At 35.9% G+C, this 20023-nt stretch overlaps 1 protein-coding gene across 2 annotated transcripts in view; it reads right to left on the minus strand.

Moving 5' to 3' along the window:
- The window catches only part of LOC122530242 (twitchin), a 51903-nt gene that overhangs the window by 4421 nt on the left and 27459 nt on the right, over positions 1-20023 (minus strand). For both annotated transcript variants that reach the window (XM_043657041.1, XM_043657042.1), the window contains 26 exons: positions 19508-19810; positions 18099-18980; positions 17502-17757; positions 17097-17422; positions 16719-17021; positions 15842-16226; positions 15377-15582; positions 14432-14892; positions 13350-13884; positions 12764-12958; positions 11758-12241; positions 11033-11285; positions 10338-10672; positions 10104-10219; positions 9670-9954; positions 9186-9325; positions 8374-8637; positions 7096-7712; positions 4532-6856; positions 4318-4451; positions 3971-4178; positions 3515-3667; positions 3024-3250; positions 2301-2591; positions 1377-1748; positions 787-843 (listed from right to left, as the gene is read on the minus strand). In XM_043657041.1, the coding sequence (XP_043512976.1) occupies positions 787-843; positions 1377-1748; positions 2301-2591; positions 3024-3250; positions 3515-3667; positions 3971-4178; positions 4318-4451; positions 4532-6856; positions 7096-7712; positions 8374-8637; positions 9186-9325; positions 9670-9954; positions 10104-10219; positions 10338-10672; positions 11033-11285; positions 11758-12241; positions 12764-12958; positions 13350-13884; positions 14432-14892; positions 15377-15582; positions 15842-16226; positions 16719-17021; positions 17097-17422; positions 17502-17757; positions 18099-18980; positions 19508-19810 (10113 nt within the window). The remainder of the gene's footprint in view (positions 1-786; positions 844-1376; positions 1749-2300; positions 2592-3023; positions 3251-3514; positions 3668-3970; positions 4179-4317; positions 4452-4531; positions 6857-7095; positions 7713-8373; positions 8638-9185; positions 9326-9669; positions 9955-10103; positions 10220-10337; positions 10673-11032; positions 11286-11757; positions 12242-12763; positions 12959-13349; positions 13885-14431; positions 14893-15376; positions 15583-15841; positions 16227-16718; positions 17022-17096; positions 17423-17501; positions 17758-18098; positions 18981-19507; positions 19811-20023) is intronic.

The raw sequence follows: 20023 nt of genomic DNA on the forward strand, positions 1-20023 counted from the left end.
TATCAAGGTTATCTGCATGGAAAATTAAGCAAAATTACTAATGGTAGCTTCATAAATGCTGGAGAGTTGCAATGTAGTCCAAAAATAGATAAGTAAAAATAAGGTAATAAATTTTGTTGTTATTTACAAATTATATGTCATCAAAATTTCAATTGCGTGTTTTTTTTTTCAAAAATGTCTCTCAATTTGGTAAATAAAAAAAATTATGTGTCCGATTAAGACCAGTCAGACGAATAAAAACCGAATTAAAGATTTCTTTTTAAATTGCAAATATTTGTAATATTTCACCGCTTTGTTACTTTTTGAGGTATTCTATAAATAGCATGATAAATATACGTTCCTATTTTTGTTTTTATGTTAATTACTATCAACGGAAAAAACGTCGATTTTGTGGCAACATAGATTTTGAGGAGAAATAAATGTGTAGAAAGGAGGAAATTATAAATTTAGGTTTAAATAAGGTTGATAGGGTAGGGTAGATTTAAAATTCTTTGCTACACTCTTCAATATGTACATATTAATTACATATAACAATAGTGATAAATTGATTTAGTTGCATTGTTTGTTTCAAAAAAATTTTTGAAAATACTTCTGCCTTCTAAGACATCGATATAACATTTTTTCTCTAAAGAAATAATGTTGATCATTGTTGATCAATTTGTTTTAAGCAATTGTACAGGTATAATTTGTTTCAAGCAATTTTACAGGGAGAGATTGTGCTTTGCAAATTAATGTACGATTAAGCGGGATTGCAAGCAAGAAGGGGCTATATTCCAAAAATTGTACCTCCGGAATGTAGGAGGTCGTGCGCTAATTTCTGTTGCTCTTCTGTTTCGCCAGTGCCTGGAAACAAACATTTCATATTACTATAAGTACCGATAATAAGGTAATAGAAATATATATATTTTATATCAACTGTAAAAAAGAAACAACATTTTTTTTTAATACGTTTGATGTGTCACCGACGAAAGATTTTCAGTTTATGCTCCATTAATAAATGCATAAAACTATGTATAACATGCAATACGTGTCATTAGATTGAAAATTTTTATGCATTTATATGTATTGTGTATTACATGTTACAATACTATAGTATTATGATATAAAGTACTTTAATATATTCAGTATGTACTATAATACTATATTAGCAAATGAAACACATTTCTATTCAAGTTGCATTTTTGCACAAAAATGCAAAAATACCTAAAGATTCACAGTCTAAATATCATATTCTGTAAGATATCATAGTACAGTGGTATAAATAGAATACAATTGTGTTGCATCATGTTTTACCTTTCACTTTAATTTAAGATGATACCATCTGCGTGAACTGAAAATCACCTGAAATTAATCGCACGATGTACGTATTAAATTACCTTCAACGATAACAACACAACTAGTCTCATCCTTTCCGTGTTTGTTCGTTGCAACGCAACGATATTTGCCACTGTCCTCTGGTTTGCAATCGATGATTTCCATCGTGACAACACCATCCGCGTTCGTCATCGAATAATGAAGCTTGGACAATTCATCCTTGTCTTTGTACCATTTCACCGTTGGCGCTGGATTGCCAGCAAGGCAGCAAAGTAGTTTGCAGTTTTGTCTGACTTGGATGACACGCGGTCGAAGGAGGAAGGTGAAGCTTGGTGCCGATTCGATGGTCTCCAACCAGACGTTGTAGCCGAGTGGTTCTCTCCTTCGGACTGGATGCAGTTCTGGTCTGTATTTTGGAATCTGCTTCGGTAACGCTGAAAATATAATTTAGTTTAATTTAATTGATTACTATTAATATCATTCATAAACTCGTAAATAATAGAATAGTATCGTTAAATGCAAAAGTAGCGCAATTTTTTTACTTACTATTAGATGATATAAAGCGCAGATATAAAATACTCTAGTTGAATTAATTAATTTTATTAATTAAATAAATTTGGATTGTTTAATTAATTAAAAAAATATGTATGTAACACATTACGTATCGTACGTAATAAATTGTCATTTTTATAATATGAAGTGTAATTATAATATGAATCGTTCGAATATCTGAACATAATTAGTTCGTATAATTGAGATTCTACTGCATAATAATAAATCCAGTGTACAAAAAACTGATTAAAACATGGATGTGTGCAACTGTTTTATACACCTTATAAATGATTGAAAGTAACTATTAGTATTTAATTAAATTAAGTCAAAAATAAATATTTAGTTAAGAGAAAATATAAAAGTAATAAATATTATTACAATTTTTAGTAGACAGTGATATCAACCAATTGTAAATATTAAGATTTTATACATACGTTGTACGTTTAGGAAAACAACCTCCTCTCTGTAGCCGTAATGATTCTCTGCCCTGATCACGTACTCTCCTCTGTCCTCTAGTTTCACTCTGTTAATGATGAACGTGTAATCATCGCCATGATATCGTTTCATGAATTTCACGGACTGTCTGAGTTCCTGATTATTGTGGAACCACGTGAGAGTTGGTGAGGCGATCGCGATTACACGGCACGTGAACTTCACGCTCTGTCCTTCGTACGCGAATGCACTTGTAGGTTTGATGACGAATCTTGGTGCCGCTTGTCGTCGATCTGTACATCATTTTAAGGTGATGTTAATGAAAAATTTTATTTTCATTTAGAAATAAAATAATTGAAGAGGGAATAACTTCTTAAGCTTTAAAAATATTAAAAAATATGTATACTTATCTATAAATTGTAAAAACTACATAATAATATATTATACGTATATTCTTATAAAAAATTAAATATATTCTTAATAAGTAAAAAGAAAAATATAATAAGTAATAATAAGTAATTAATAAGTAAAAATAAAATATACAAAATACTAAAAAGTAAAGTACTGTTCACTGATTTTTCCTTGTACTTGTGGTTTTCCATTCGTATAAAAGCAGCTTAGGTTCAAGTGAACTCGAACGTTCATTTAATCAGGTATTTCATTTATCAAAAGTTCATAAAATTGCAAACAAATGTACTAATTTAGAGGAACATTGTATCTCTTACCGAAGCAAGAATCATAGATCTTGTATTTGTCGATCAACAGCTTTCTCAGCGAAGAATATTCAGCTAGTCGACCAATCGGAAGAACATATTTGTTCCAGTTCTCATATTTAGCTCGTAGCCTGTCTCTGAAGCTCAGGTATCGACTGCTTGCAATTGGTGTTGTACGGTTGCTGTGATCTCCGGTCAACCACGGATGAAGGAGACATTCATGGGCGGTCATACGTTTCCTACATTGCAAAGAATATTTTATTAATATGCAATTCCATATTGAAAATACTATCTATTTTATTAATATGAATTGCATATTGAAAATATTATTTATTAAAAAAATTTGGCTACTAATCTTTTATGAAACGTACATTATTAAATTAAAAAATATTGAATCTTATTTGGGTACACCTATTGGACATAGTATTATACCTACTGAATGTTATAAATGTATCATACGAATGTTGTAGTTCATTGTGAATATATTTTAAGTAACAACGTACTCTTTGTTCTTGATGAGCAATCGCCTAATGAAATCTTTGCCTTCTTCGGAGACATCGCGGAACGCTTCTTCGTCGAAGTCCCAGTCGCAGGCCTTAACGTTCTTCAAAGTCTCGATGTCATTGTCTCCGGCAAACGGCGAAAGGCCGCTTAATCTGTACAATTATTTTTAGTTCAATTAATCTATTAATGGTATCATAATAAATGGTATATAATAGTATCATAACTAAAAGTTAATAAAGGCAAATTAATTCTAGTTAGATCGATTTCAGTCAGATTTCTTTTGAAATACAAATGTGATAAAATTTAATTTTTATAGACTTTACTAATTCTAAGAATAGAAAAGATATCTTTCTTATTCTTGTTCGATAAAGTATCTAATCTACCATTTTTTTATTTTTCTGGTAATACTGGTCAGAATATTCGTATTCCATTCAAGTAAACGAAGCATTGCTTACAAAACGTAGGCTAAGACACCACAAGCCCACATGTCCGTGTAGAAACCGACAGGTTCGCGTTCAACGATTTCAGGTGCAGCAAATTCAGCAGTGCCAGTGCTAATCTTGACTACCTCGTTAGGATCGAGCTTCGTAGCTAAGCCAAAGTCAATCAATTTGACATTGGTGCTCTTGCGTGTCTGGCACATGATATTCTCAGGTTTGATATCTAAAAATTTAATTAATTTTTCACTTTTCTCGTTTATTCAATAAGTTCACTTAATCGGGCACCAATTGAAATTTTATCCATATAAGTAGAATTGCAAAACAAAAAGTAAAATAAAAAAATACGGACAGATTTTTCTCACCTAAGTGTATGATGTTCTTTTCATGCATATGTTTCACGGCTTCGCAAATCTGTCTCATATAATTGATAACTTCTGCCTCGGACATGATGTAGCCTTCCGCTGTGATTCTCTCGAAGAGTTCACCACCGGACAAGCTGAACGAAAGGAACGAGATTGATTACCACGCTCCAACATCCTAACTCACATTCTCAAGAATTTATCCAAATATACTTACAACTCGAATATCAACACCATCTCGTCATCGTCTTCGAATGCGTCGTGGAGATTGATCAACTTCGGATGATGCAGCTGATTCATTATATCAATCTCCTTCCTAATCAGTTCCTTCTCCATCACATGAGACACAGGGATAAACTTGGCCGCGAATATGTTCCCGGTAGATTTTTCGCGACAACGATGCACCACACCGAACGCGCCAGTTCCAATCTCCTCGAGAATATCATATCTATCGTACACCGAGATGTGTTTGATCTCAACCGGCTGTGGAACATGTTTGCTATAAATGTCAAACACAAATTGATCGTAATCTCGTGGCTTCTCGTCGCTTCGTCCACGGATCTTCTTGCCAGTCTCGTCCACCTTGTACTCCTTCTGTTTGTACTCTCTCTTGATAGTTCCCTTCGTCGTGATCAACGGCGTCACTTCGCTCGGATCAGATCTTCCATAGATATTCTCAGCGCAAATACGGAAGTCGTACTGTTGTCCAGGACTGAGGCCAGTAACCGCCATAGAGCAAAATCTGGTATTGCCAACTCTGATCCAGCTGGTCATCGGATGCTCTCGCTTCTCTACGAGATAGTTAGTGATGTTGCTGCCACCGTCCCAGACCGGTGGCTTCCACGTTAGAGCCAACGAGTCGTGACCAACGTTGTCCACCTGCGGGAATCTCGGTGGATCCGGTCTGTCGCTAATTTGTATTTTGATGATCGCTGAGTCTTGACCCATGTCGTTCTCAGCGGTGATTCGGTAAGGTCCAGAATCGATACGACTGCCGTCTATGATCGTGAGTACAGCGTGCCTTTCCTTCACGTCTACGGTGTAGTGTCCTCCGGACTCGATCACCTCTCCCTCTCTGACCCAGGTGATCTTCGGTTTCGGGTAGCCGGTAAACGGAATCTTAATCACCACGTTGACACCTTTGTCGAAGAACGCGGTATCTCTGAACCTCGGCGGTACGTTCAGTTTCGGGAGCGTCTTGATCAGAAGTTCACCCTTGGTCGATTTGACTCCGCACTTGTTCACAGCGCGACAGACGTACTCGTCCGCGTCCTCTCCAAATACGTCGTTAATGATCAGCGTGTGCACATCGCCCTCCGAGTATATGTTGTACCGAGATCCACTGACGATCTCGCGAGCTCCCTTGAACCACGTGATCGTCGGCCTTGGAATGCCAACGATCTTACAGACGAACTGAGCGTTGTGGTTCTGCACGCAGCTCACCTTGTGCAGAGGTTGAATCACCTCTGGAGCTTTGGCCGCTTGAGGATCGGTGATCTTCACGGAAGTCGAGGCCTTCGACTCTGGCCCAATGCCAGCAGCGTTCTGAGCGAATACTCGGAACTCGTACTGCCTTCCTTCGATTAAGTTGCTGATATTGATCTGAGTTGGTAGACAGATGGCCACGTTCACGCGTTGCCAGGCTTGGCTACCGACCTCGCGTTTGTCGATCCAGTAGCCTTGAATCTTCGAGCCGCCATCCGATTCTGGTCTCTCCCACGACAAATTCACGAAGTCTCCGCCAACCTCGGTGACCTTTGGCGTTCCCGGAGGACCAGGGGGATCGAACGGTGCCTTAGCCTTGATAGGATTGAGTCCCTCGAGAGGAGGTCCCATTCCGTTGTCGTTCACGGCCATCACGCGGAACAGATACTCTTGTCCTTCGATCAGACCTTGTACCAAGAAGGAGCAATCCTTGCAGAACGAGGAAACTATGATCCAGTGAGTATGACTGACGTCACGACGTTCGACCATGTAATGAGTGACACGAAGGCCACCGTCGAATTTAGGTGGTCGCCAGCTGAGAGTGCACGTATGTTTGTTAATATCTGTAATGTCGAGAGGTCCGGTTGGTGGTCCAGGTAGTCCGGTGATGTACACGTTGAACGAACCGCTCACGCTACCGCTGTCGTTCGAGATCGATAGATCGTACACACCGGCGTCTTCTTTCTGAATGTCTTTGATGAAGATGATGAGGTATTCGTCGAACACGGTGTACTTGATGTGAGTGGTTTCGACGATCTTCTGACCGTCTTTCTTCAGAGTGATGTTCATCGGTTGGTCGCCGCTGTAGTAGATCTTGATCTTCGTGTTGTCGTTCTCGGCTAGATACAGATAGTCTGGCATGCGCTCGATACGAGGCGGAGAACCGATCTTTAGACGGCCAGTCGTGGTAGCTAAACCGAGTGGGTTTGAGATTTGACAGCTATAGTCGCCGTTGTCGGCGTCCATGACATCGGATATGATCAGTCTGTAGATTCCGTCGAAAGCTTCGGTGCGGAAACGACCGCCGATTGTGATCTCTCTGCCGTTCTTTAGCCACCTGGAATTTATAAAGTGGTGTTGGTTGATTTGTTTGATGTTGTGTGAGAAATGGAAATAACGTGTGATGTTATGTAGGTTGTAGGCACGTCGCAAACTAACAATAATTGTTAACAGATATTAGGACTTTACCAGTTTCGATATGAAATTGTCAATCAGTTGGAACTTTGTATCAGGTCATCCGATATGTTAATTTTCGTGTATTAAAGTATCAAAAGGAAGAAAACTCTCGATACGAACCTTGCGGTCGGCAATGGTTTTCCAACAGCCTCGCACTCGAGGACCAAAGTTTTGCCAAGTGGCACGTTCGTGCTGATCGGCAGAGGTTTGACGAATTCTGGTTTCTCGCCACCCTCGACCTCGCAGATCTTCACCGGAGTAGTGCAAGAGCTTGGCTCTGATCTTCCGGCGGCGTTCACCGCGAAGATTCGGAATTCGTAGTCTCCCCGTTCCATCAGATTCAGAACGGTGTACTCTGTATCGATGGCGTTGTACTCGTTGCACTTGGCCCAGAGTGCGCTTCCGACCTCCCGTTTCTCGATCACGTAACCGGTGATGCGGCTTCCTCCATCGGAGATCGGGGCTTCCCATTTGAGATCCACGTAGTTCCTGCCAACCTTTACGACCTGCGGCGTGCCTGGCGGTGAAGGCACGTTGAACTTGCTCTTTAGCTTGAATGGTGCCGATGGTGGGCTAGGTTTGCTGAAACCAGCTGCGTTCTTTGCGCGTATTCTAAACTCATACTCGTGTCCGCTTAATAGGTTGTAACAGATGTAGGTGGTGTCTTTGACCAGGTAGTCGTTCGCCACTCGCCATGTGGCATCGTCCGCAGGATCGCGGAATTCGATCTTGTAACCCTGAGGAGAAAGAGATCGATTGATATTTGGTTCATTGCGAATGTGATTTGCGACAGGATGGAACTAACAGATTGGTTAATACTACTAGAACTACCAAAGTAGTCGAAATGATGAATTTATAGTTTCATTAGAAACTTTATAAATATAAAACAGTGTACATATTTCTAAAGACTTAAATGATTTTTCGTGTAATTTATTATATTACAAAGCTTTTCTATCTCTTTATTGTTGTATTGTACAATGTTTCTGATGGAAATTTTGTACTTTAATCTTCGGTAGTTCTAGTGTCAATCTTCAACCCTTTCAGAAACGAATTTTTTTTTAAGTTGCAGAACAAATGTTCCTTGTATCAATGTTGAACTTCTGGTGTTTTACATTAAATTTTGAAATCATTTTTGTCAAAGATAAATGACATTTGGCTAACGCGAGAACTGAACAGAATGAGTTAGAACAAGTAGTTGGCAATTTTTTACAGAAATTTTGTAGATTTAAAATAGTGCATTTTTAAAGATTTGACTGTGATTTAGTGGGTTTAGTAGACTCTGTATTTATTACAATATAGTTCCATTTCTTTTATAAAGCTATAAAAGTAAATAAAAAGTAGCTAATTGTTGCTTTATTACTTTAGAAGTTCTATACGTAATAACATTGATATGCATACTTGAATACGAGATCCACCATCGGACATCGGTCGGGTCCATACCACAGTCGCGTTCGAAGTATCCCAATCGATAACACGTGGTTGCCCAGGTGCGTCGGGCACCGTGAATGGGAATTTCGCGGTAATCGGTTCATCGGCTTGCAAGGGTTCTGATACCCCATACTGATTCTCCGCACGAACACGGAAGTTGTATGTACGATTAGGTTCAAGACCGATCACGTCGTAGTGAGTGTTTCTTACGAAACTGCTGAGTTTCACCCAATACTGAAATCATTCAACGTATCGTTTAATAATTATCAATTTTTAAAAAAATGTATATCTCTAGAGGGAAAAGAGAGAAAAGAAGAGAAAATTATTGGAAGTTGACATTATTTGGTATGTTATTTGATAATTGCTAATTTTAAAAAATTATTTAATAGCATTACTTGCTAAGAAATTAATTGATAATTTTAAAAAAGGAGGAGACCGAAAGAGGAATATATATATATATATAATTTTTAATTTACTAGCTATTAATTTTTGGAAAAATTTTTATTTCTTTATATATATATATATACTTTTTTTAATACATATATGTATATAGAAAGAAATAGTATATATATATATAGAAATAAAAATTTTTCCAAAAATTAATAGCTAGTAAATTAAAAATAATATATATATATTCCTCTTTCGTTCTCCTCCTTTTTTAAAATTAGCAATTAATTTCTTAGCAAGTAATGCTATTAAATAATTTTTTAAAGTTAGCAATTTATTATATATAATATAATAAATATTTTTTTACATAATATATAAAGAAAGAAAGTACTTACGCCAGCTGGATCCAATTTTTCAACGACGTAGTTTGTAACGGGTGAACCACCATCATCTAACGGAGGTTTCCAAGACAACGTACAAGTTTCAGGAGTGATATCAGAAATGTCAAGTGGTCCTTGTGGTGGAGATGGTTTATCTATGAACATAATTATTCGTCAGTTAATCATTTCTCGATTGGTAAGCATACTGCTTAAATTCAAAATAAATAAAGGAAAGTACAATTGTACTGTACACATTTTTTGTTTATCTCATTCAGTATAACCACACATTTCGGACGACCAATTTCGATTCTATACTACTAGTTTAATATGTATTCAGTACAGTCAAACTGTCTACAGTCTCACGTCTATAGAATTTTTCTTGATTGAACTTTTGCTTGATACTATAAAAATGTTGATGCCATAAAAATCGTATATGATAACGATTCTTTAATTTTTCTCAACAATAAATGTAATTGTGTAATTTTAAACAAATGCTTACCGACGACGAGAACCCTGCACGAAGCAGAATCTGTGCCAACGGTGTTCGTAAGATAGATTGTGTATGTTCCTGTATCAGATCTCTTGGCCTTCTTGTTGATGAACTGCGAGGCAATATCGGTTGTGTCGAATTTGATTCTATCGCCTGTAAGGACTTCCTCGCCGTTGATGGACCAACTTGGTCTTGGTTTTGGATTCGCATTGAAAGGAACGGTTATCGTGAATGGTTCTCCGGCAATCACCGTCATGTCACGGATGCTGAGGTCAGACGTGATCTTTGGTGGGACTGAAACGAATCCGAGTAAAATCACAATTACAATTTTTGTACATTGGTATTACAATAATTGTACATTCTCGCTTAAAATTCATTTTTCAAAATTATTCTCCTTTATCTACAAATAAATTATACTTCAACAAATCGCTCTGAATACTTACATGGTGCTGCACTGGCTCTGATCACATCGGAGTTGGAACTCCATGGTCCTTTTCCAGCTGCATTTTCTGCCGCTACGCGGAACTCGTAGTCATAATTCTCTATCAGACCAGTCACTCTGTAAAAGTTCAAATGCATCAATCCATGTGTTTCAATTTTTATTAAATGTTTTAATTATTCATAAATACTCATAATGATGTAAGCTTAATCAATCAAAGATATTAAACAAGAATTACCTGTAAGTAGTGTCATGAACGAGAGATGGAGTAGCTTTTGTCCATTTGTCTTCGCTCAATAGTCGTTTCTCAACAGTGTATCCAAGGATAGGTGAACCTCCATCATGTCGAGGCTTGGTCCAAGTAATGGTAATGCTATCCTCCGACGTTTCAACGCTTCTTGGAGTTCCAGGTGCTCCAGGTGGATCGAATGGATGTCTAGCCTTGATCGGATCTATCGTAGTTACAGGATCCGAAGTACCGTATTGGTTTTCAGCCATCACTCGGAATTCGTATACGCTTCCGACTGTTAGATTTCTTACTCGGCAGAATGGTGTCGTCACATAGCTGCTCACCTGTTATTAAAGAAAATAAGAAGTTAATACTTAAGAGGAGATTTCTTAAGGAAGGAAGGAACACATTGAGTTTGGACTTTTTAATTTTATTTATATTACATAATTTCTATATGATCTTACATCACACATTTATATTTTTTTGTATTAATATTTATACATACTTTTTTTAAAAATATGGATTTTTATGCGATTAATAGAGTTATTAAAATTTAAAAGTAAGATCTTACGGTCAATTTCAACAATTTCCACTTTAAAAGATGATGAATATTGTTAAAAAAGACAGATATAGAAAAAATTTTTAAATTTCTTTAGGAGCAAATCTTGTCCTAAAACTAAGAAGTAATGTTTTAAACTACAAACCTTAGACCACGATCCCTTTGGTTCTCGTCTCTCAACGACATAGTTCGTGATATCTGCGCCTCCATTGTCTTTTGGTGGGTTCCAGAACAGTGTAAGAGCATCTCCGCCAAATTCATCAGCATGTAGATTTTGAGGTGGATATGGACGATCTAGCACCTTAACGTTCACGGTGGCGGTGTCGAAACCGGAAGAATTGCGCAACTGGAGACGATACTGTCCACCGTCCGAACGTTTTGCATTCTTTACCACAAGACTGTGGAAAAAATTATTTGTTCCTTAATACAGTGTATTTTAATTATCAGTAATGATTCTAATGATATAGTTGCATATTATTACTATTACTTTTATATTTAAATACGTTTCTTTAATTCTTAAATATCGAAATTAGGATCTTGGGTGGAATATATATTTTTAAACTAACAACAGTGTAAGTAATAATATTAATATTAATAATAAGTAATCTACTTACAACATTCATTTTTACTGCCATTGCCATTATTAAATGATGCAATTATAAATGATATAGTATTTTATAATTTTACAAATTATTATTATTTTTAATTCTTATAACTACACTGCAGATTTTTATTGAAAATTCATATTTTTATGTATCACGTGCATCTTTGCACTTTCCAATGCATTTGTAGGAAATTTTAAAGTGCAACTATGAATTTGCATAAAGATCCGCAGTTTAATTGTTACACTTCAATACTTGGCAATCATACCTGGCATAGTCGTCACCCAATTGTTGATGTACACGTGAATCAGTCTCATCCTTGACAACATCGTTAGCATACCACGTGGCAACGGGTTTGGGGAAACCAATATAAGGCACGTGAATGGAGAAGTCTTCACCAGCACGAACGGTGATGTCACGAACTCCTCCGAGATCCATGACAGGTTTGTTCGGTTGTTCCTCGATAACGATCGGATTACTTGGTTTACTTGGATCGCTTCTTCCGACATCATTCACTGCGATCACTCTGAACAGGTATTCTTCTCCTTCGTTGAGTTTTGGTACTGTATACACGTTGGTTGGTATTGGAGCACCGTTTACATCGTCCCATTCGTCCTGGCCTCTTTGCTTTATTTGGACGAAATAGCCTCTGATCTTAGCACCACCGTCGCTGCGTGGTGGTCGCCAGCTTAGTGTGACAGAATCTTTCGTTATTCTGTCTGGTTTCGGTGGGTCGGGGGCATCAGGACGCACTGAAAATAGAATGATTGATTATTTCGAATAGTTCTTTTGATAATTCATTAAAATGTTAAGAGGATAAAATTAGCGAAGATAAAATTAGAGAAAAGAGTGTAAGAATATAAAATATTAGTTTTCATTATAGTAGACAGTATAATTTTTGTGCTATTACTATGAAAATTTACATGTGAACATATTACGTATGAACAGGAAATAGCTTTATAATAAATTGTAAATTATATTTTAATACTAAATTATATTTTATATTAATTATATTTATATTTTTATATTTTATATTTTATATTTTATATTAATATATTTATATTAATATTATTATATTTAATATAATTATATTTTATATTAATTATATTTTAATATTTTTATATTATAATATTATTGAATATAAAACATAAGAGCTTCATAAAATTGAAGATTTAAAATATATTGTGTTCTTAATTTTAATGCAATGACAAAATGCAAAATAATGCGTTGGTAGCAATATTAGACCATCTCATATTATGTTCCATTGTACTTACAACGCTGATGTCCAGCAGTGATAGGCTCAGTTGGTTTACTGGGTTTACTAGATCCAGCTTCGTTAACAGCAATGACTCTGAATTCATATTTAGATCCTTCGTGAAGATCTTGCACCGTGAATGTTGTATTCGGAGTCGGATAATTGTTGACTTTGAGCCATTCGCCACCGCGTTCTCGTCTTTCAACGTAATATCCTATAAACAATCAATGAATCGATATAATTCAAATATTTGATTATTATTTTCAGTAGAACAAAATTTAATTAGAAGAGCTTTATCTTTTATTTAGAGAACAAAAGAAAGAAAATCTATATGCTATTCACAGACTGATTCACAAACAACGCTCTTCTTGTTGGTTGGAAAAAAATGTAAGAGGAAGAAGATGAGAAGCCGATCATATTCTTTTCTTCGCATTTTGCAGTTGCACTATTTCTTTAAATATTTTCCTTGCATCATATAAATAAAATATTTATTTATTGCAATATTATTCATTACTTCTTTTAAAATTTTTAACATCCTTCAATTTTTTATCAATTCGTAAAATTCATATACTTATGAAAAAAAAGAAGAAAGCAATAGGTCTCACCAGTAATAGGTTTGCCACCAGTATTAAGCGGTGCATTCCAGAAAAGGCTGCAACTATTGGGAGTGTATCCAAGGATTTCGGGTTGACTAGGTGCATCTGGTGGATCGTATGGACTCTTGGCGATAACTGGTTTGCCTTCCAATGGTTCAGACACACCATACATATTTTCAGCTCGTACTCTGAATACGTATTTCTTGCCCTCGCTGAGACCTTTGGCGGTGTAGCTCGTTCTTGGACAGTATCCTGGTGTTTGACGCCAGTTATCAACTCCGAACTCTGATACTTCGACGATGTAGTTGGTGATGTCGGATCCACCATCGTCCAGAGGTTTATTCCAAGATAAGGATACAGAATCTTGCGTGGTACCAGTGTATTGTAAGGGACCTTGAGGTGGACCTGGCCTATCGACCACGGTAACTTCGATGTCTGCTGAGTCCTTTCCATGCTCGTTCGTCGCTGTGACTGTGTAAATACCGCCATCTTCTCGAACGGACTTTTCGACCAACAAGTTCGTGCGGTCGCTCTTGGTTTCGGTCTGAAAATTATTCAGAAGTTAACAAAAGTTAAATTAATCGTCGATATTTATTCATTGTAACAATAATATTTATTACTGTTTTGGTGAAGAATTAAAACTGTATTTTATATGTAAATTAATCCTTAGATTTTGGAGTCACAGATAACTATATTAGTAATTTATATTATATTATAAAAATTTAAGATATTTAACTTTATTTTATATTTTTTCTGATACATATTAGTAATATTAGTATATTAGTATATTATAAATACTATTATATATTATAAATATATTGTAAATATTATTATATATTAGTATTAATAGTATATAATAAATATTAGTAATAAAACTAAATTAAATTACATAATATAAAAGTCTAAAGCAAATAAAAAATTTTTGATAAAATATTCTATTTCCTGCCCCTCGATAAATATTGTGCAAAACTATGTTCAAATAAAGATCTTCACAGATAAAAAAAATAAAGGTCCCATTCCATTGCAAAATTAATTTTTACGTTATACACGACATTCGTATATAATAGACCTAGATATCAAAGTTTGCTTACCGATATTCGAAGAGTTTCGAAAAGGGGCTTCGCATTCTTGGTCCATTCGACAGTGGGGGTTGGCGCGCCGGACAATGGAATGTTAACATTGATCGGTTCTCCGGCGCGAACCTTGATCTTGCGTCCAATCAGCGCGTCCAGGTTCAATTTCGGTTTCTCTTTCATTGGTTTCGCGATAAATACAGCGGACGTGTCGCTAGGTTTGCCCGAGCCAGCTGCATTTATTGCAGTGACCCGGTATTCGTATTGGTGTCCCTCGGTTACGTGATCGTCGTAATATTCGGTATTTTTCACTGGTTCTTTAGTTAACTTCAACCAGCGACCAGTTGCACGATCGCGTCGTTCCACGTCGTAACCGATGATCTTTGATCCACCGTTGCTGATTGGCGCTGCCCATTTGATCTTGATGTGGTCTTTGTCCGCGTCGACGCATTCTGGTTTACCAGGTTGTCCAGGTGCAACTGAATGAAACAGAGACATATTAGTTTGACTTTAATCAAATAAATTAATATTCGAAGACATCTAGTATCTTTTATTTAATTTATAATACAATATAAGCAGACTGATAGTTTATAAAATATGTATAGCTATCTCGCATCAAATTAACTTGTATCTTAAGCCTCAAGCTTGAGAATTCCAGATACATATGTAACTTTCAAGTTATATGATATAAAAGAGGGTAAATAGTATAGAATTCCCAAAGCTTTTAATATACATACTATGTAGCTTAATGTATTTCAGTTGTCAATTACTTTCAATACTTCTTTATAGAAAATATTTTTGGCGTTGTTAAATTAGTAAAAATAGAATAAAAATAGAATAGAAATTGTAGTAATATATATAAAAATATAAATATAAAATGTAAAATTTTAATTGACCTATAACTAATAGATATTTATTATATGGTTTGCATTATAGATATTTGAAGATAAAGAAAAAATTTACCGAATTGGTTCTTAGCGACGATCGAGTGATCGGTAGTTAGAGGATCCGAACGTCCTTGAAGGTTCTCCGCGCTTACCCTAAACTCATATGTTGTACCTTCGAGTAATCTTGGTACTGTGGCGTGGGTATATTTCGGATTCACGTGTGTTACAGCTGGAACCCAACCGCCACCGTGGGTCAAATCACGTTTCTCGATTACGTATCCACTAAAAAGAATAGTAAAAATTGTTAAACTATTACCATTATCTTATTTCATAATGTAATATAAAATTAATAATATTTTTTTGCACTTTTTGCAAAATAAGGAAAATTTAAAATACTTAAAATTTTATTATATACAAATCTTAATAGTAACTCTTGAGAAATATATGTACATTCCCAGAAAATATTCTATAGAAATTTGAAATCTGTTTTTTTTTTTTTAAAGCTCAAATCATGTACTTATAATCTATGTTAATTACTTACGTGATCTCACTACCACCATTATCTTTAGGTTGTTTCCATGACAAGGTGACCGATTGACTTGTGATCTCTTCGTATTGCAGAGGACCTTCCGGTGGGCTGGGTCTGTCGAGAACGATAACTTGGAAGCTACCTTCGTCTATTCCGCTACTGTTCTTTAGTAGCAAGTGATACAATCCGGAATCAGATCTTTGAGCGTTAACGGTGTGAACAATAGTGTGATAACCAATTGAGGTAACAGTTGTTCTATTCGTGGTCTCCAATTCTTTACTTCCAACAGTCCAGGTGACTTCTGGAGTCGGTTCACCGACAAAGTCGATATCGACGTGGAAGATGAGGCCAGCCTTGACTCGAATGTCTTGCAAAGGCGTTTTGATCTTCGGAGCAACTGAAATATTAAATTGTTATTGATAAAACGTTTGGATAGTTTATAATAATGGTACTAATTAGAAAAATGATAAGTAGATAGTGGATATTTATGCATATTCATGCATAATTTACGTTTTTATGAGTATGGATAATTTTCATCTTTTACATTTTTACGTTTCCTATTTTTCTGATATTTTAACAAGTACTTATGGCATTTTATATGCCTTTTTATGTGTAAAGTGGCGAGTGTGTAAATAAGGAAATGCTTAATTTTATTACGAAAAGTACCATTTCTATTTTTATCTCATAAAATATAACATTTTTAAATATTTATATTTGAACATTTATATTAAAATATTTAAATTCTGAAACATTAACCATAAATAAATAGTCTTTAAATGTTATTTCGTTTAATTAAGTCCAATGTGGCGTATAAACTTTTTTTATTTGTATATTTGCTACGTTTTGGCAAATTTCTCATAAATAAAAATTAAAATGGAATTATACTCACGATAACGAGGTTTGGCAGTGATGAGGTCGCTTGGCTCCGATGGCTCTGATTGTCCAGCAGCATTAACAGCTATTACACGGAATTCGTACTCTTGTCCCTCCGTTAAATCAGGCACGGTTGTACTTGTCTGATTTGGAGGAACGTGAATCGCGTTGACCCAGTATGGGCTACCTTTTTCTTTCTTCTGAACAATGTATTCCGTAATGGGAGAACCACCATCGCTTGCTGGCTCTGGCCATTGCAGGTCGACGTGATCTTTGTCCCAGTCTGTGATCTGTGGTCTTCCAGGAGCATCGGGTTCGTCTAAAAATATTAAAATAATTTTAATATTATATATAAATATGCGAAATATAAATATATATAAAAATTAATACTAACCGAACAAATTCTTGGCGACAATACTCTTTGATGCTTCGAGCGGCTCGGATTCTCCGATGCTGTTTACAGCTTTCACACGGAACAGATATTCCTTGCGATGCGTCAATCGTGCTACCTCGTGACTCAATATCGTGCTCATACCAGCATCGGACCAAGTACCTCGAGACAAATCCATCTTTTCGATAATATAATGCAATATAGGACTGCCACCATCGTCCAGTGGATGACCCCATGTCAAGTGGCAACCTTCCTTGGTGATCTTGCTGATGTCGAGTGGTTTCTGTGGTGGTGATGGTCTGTCGAGGACGGTGACTCTGGCGCTTGAACTGAAACATTTTATTTCGTTATATTGTTTGACCAATTTTCAGATAATCGGGACAATATTTATAAAAATATAAAAATTACCTGAACTTTCCGTGCTCGTTCTGCAATGTTAAAGCATAACGACCAGTGTCAGAGCGGACGGAGAATGGAATTTCAAAGGTGGTTTCAGTGTGAGTAGTGAACATTTCATGGCGAGAATCGGCCATGATCACGTCTCCGTCTAAAGTCCATGTAGCTATAGGTTTAGGCGATGCTTGGATAGGAATGATATAGCTGATCTTTTGTCCAGCTCGAACAACCATGTCGCTCAATGCATGTGGATCGAAAGATGGAGCAACTGCAAGAAAAATGATCATACATATACATACTTGATCTTAAGTGTCTTCTATTTAAAAATTAAATTTGGAAAACAAATAGTAAAATTTAATAAGATTGAATTAAAAATTTGAAAATGCAAAGTAAACTTTGAAATTTTTTATTTAAATATTGAATAAAAGACAAATTGAAAAATCTAGTACAATTGAATTTGATCGCTTAAATAAAGTCGAGTATATTGTTATTATTTAAAAATTGAACTCAAAAAAATCTAATAATGATAAATTTGATGACTTAAACAAACTTAAGCTCAAAAATATAAAACAAAATTAAGAAAAAAAGACAGAAATATTGGTTACTTACGCCGTCGTGGTTTCGCCACGATAGGAGATGAAGCTTCAGATGGTTCTCCAGGACCAGCTTTATTAACAGCAATGACTCTAAACTCATACTCTTGACCTTCGACCAAATCCGGTATCCTGGCGTTAGTTTTAGCTCCATCGACCTCCAAAGCTTTCTCCCACGAACCGAAACGAGGTTTCTTCTCAATAATATATCCAGTGATAGGTGATCCACCGTCTTTCTTCGGTGGTGTCCATTCCAAGTCCACGAAATCCTTATCCCAATCAGTGGCAACAGGTGCTCCAGGTTTGTCAGGCTTATCGTACGGGTCCTTCGCGGTGATAGTATCTATACCAACGAGTGGCAACGATTCTCCTTGTTTGTTCACAGCACGTACACGGAACTGATAATCGTGGCCTTCGATCAAGTGATCCACCTGCGCAGAAGTGGAAGAAGCCTCTGCTACAGGCACCCATCTCATGTTTTCTGTGTCCATCTTCTCGACTTGGTAATATAGAATTTCTGAGCCACCGTCGTCCTTTGGTGGGCGCCATTTCAGATTGCAACCGTTCTTTGTCACGTTGTCGATCTTCAGAGGTCCTTCTGGTGGCGCCGGAATGTCCAGGACGTTTACATTTAGGGTAGCACTGTCTCTGCCGTTGATGTTCTTTGCTTCGAGAGTGTAGACACCAGCATCGGAACGTTTTGCCTCGATCACACGGACTTTGGTGTTGTAGTCTTCGTTTATGATCTTGATACGATCGTTTGCTATGAGTACTGTTCCTTTTAGCGACCATTGTTTAGTTGGTGGCGGTTCACCGATAACAGGAACGTCGAAGTCGAAGAAGCCACCGGCCTTCACTTTCACATCCAGCATGTACTTTCTGTCGATCTTTGGTGGAACTGGAAATGAACATTCATACGCGAATGAGTATGAAACGTAGAGTAAAGTAAGAAACGTTTTTTAACGTACAAATACAATATAATATAATATATACAATATAATATAATATAATATATACAATATAATATAATATAAATTACTAATATTATGTTACATTATATGTAATATAATGTAACGTACATAATAATATAATTTATTAAATTATAGTTCTTTACATAGTACGTAAAGGACATCTATTCTTATTCATCTTCTAGATTTTATAATATAAAATGTACAATAAATATTATTAATTATTAGATATTTATAATATGCATTATATTTAATAAATTATATTATCATACGCATTAATACTGTATATATTCTAATATGTATTATTACTATGCATAATAATACATAATTTCATACGAAGGTATGAATGCATAACACATTTGCGTGTACTGTATACGTGTGTTCATGCGTACGTATAACGATATGTTATTAATGTGTAATGATATGACATAAACGGAAAAAATAAAGAGATAATTACGATTCTTAGGTCGAGCCAAGTGAGATTTAGAAGCGTCAGAAGGTTCACCGGGTCCAGCCTTGTTAACAGCTCTAACACGGAATTCGTAATGCGTGCCCTCCACGAGATCGGGCACCTTTCCACGATTCACGTCACCCTCGACTTCTGCACATTTCTCCCAGGTAGGACTATACTTGTCTCGTTTCTCTATGATGTAACCAGTAATGGGTGAACCACCATCTTCTTGTGGACGATCCCATTGAAGTTCGACAAAGTCCGAGTCGTAATCGGAGATAGTCGGCGTGCCAGGTTTTCCTGGTTCGTCTAAAGATAATAATCAAATCGTCAGGTTCTATGTAAATTCATATTTTTATGAATGCAAGTGAAGAAATGAGATTTAAACAGAAATTTATTTTATTTAATAAAAATTATAACAAAAATTTGAATATTCTATATAGTTTTGAATATTATATACTTATCTATACAAAAATTTTGAATATTACATAATTATCTAAATTAAAATTTTGAACATTGCGT

This window comes from Frieseomelitta varia, unplaced genomic scaffold (genome assembly GCF_011392965.1).
Source record: "Frieseomelitta varia isolate USP_RPSP 00005682 unplaced genomic scaffold, Fvar_1.2 scaffold_333, whole genome shotgun sequence".
Lineage (NCBI taxonomy): Eukaryota > Metazoa > Arthropoda > Insecta > Hymenoptera > Apidae > Frieseomelitta > Frieseomelitta varia.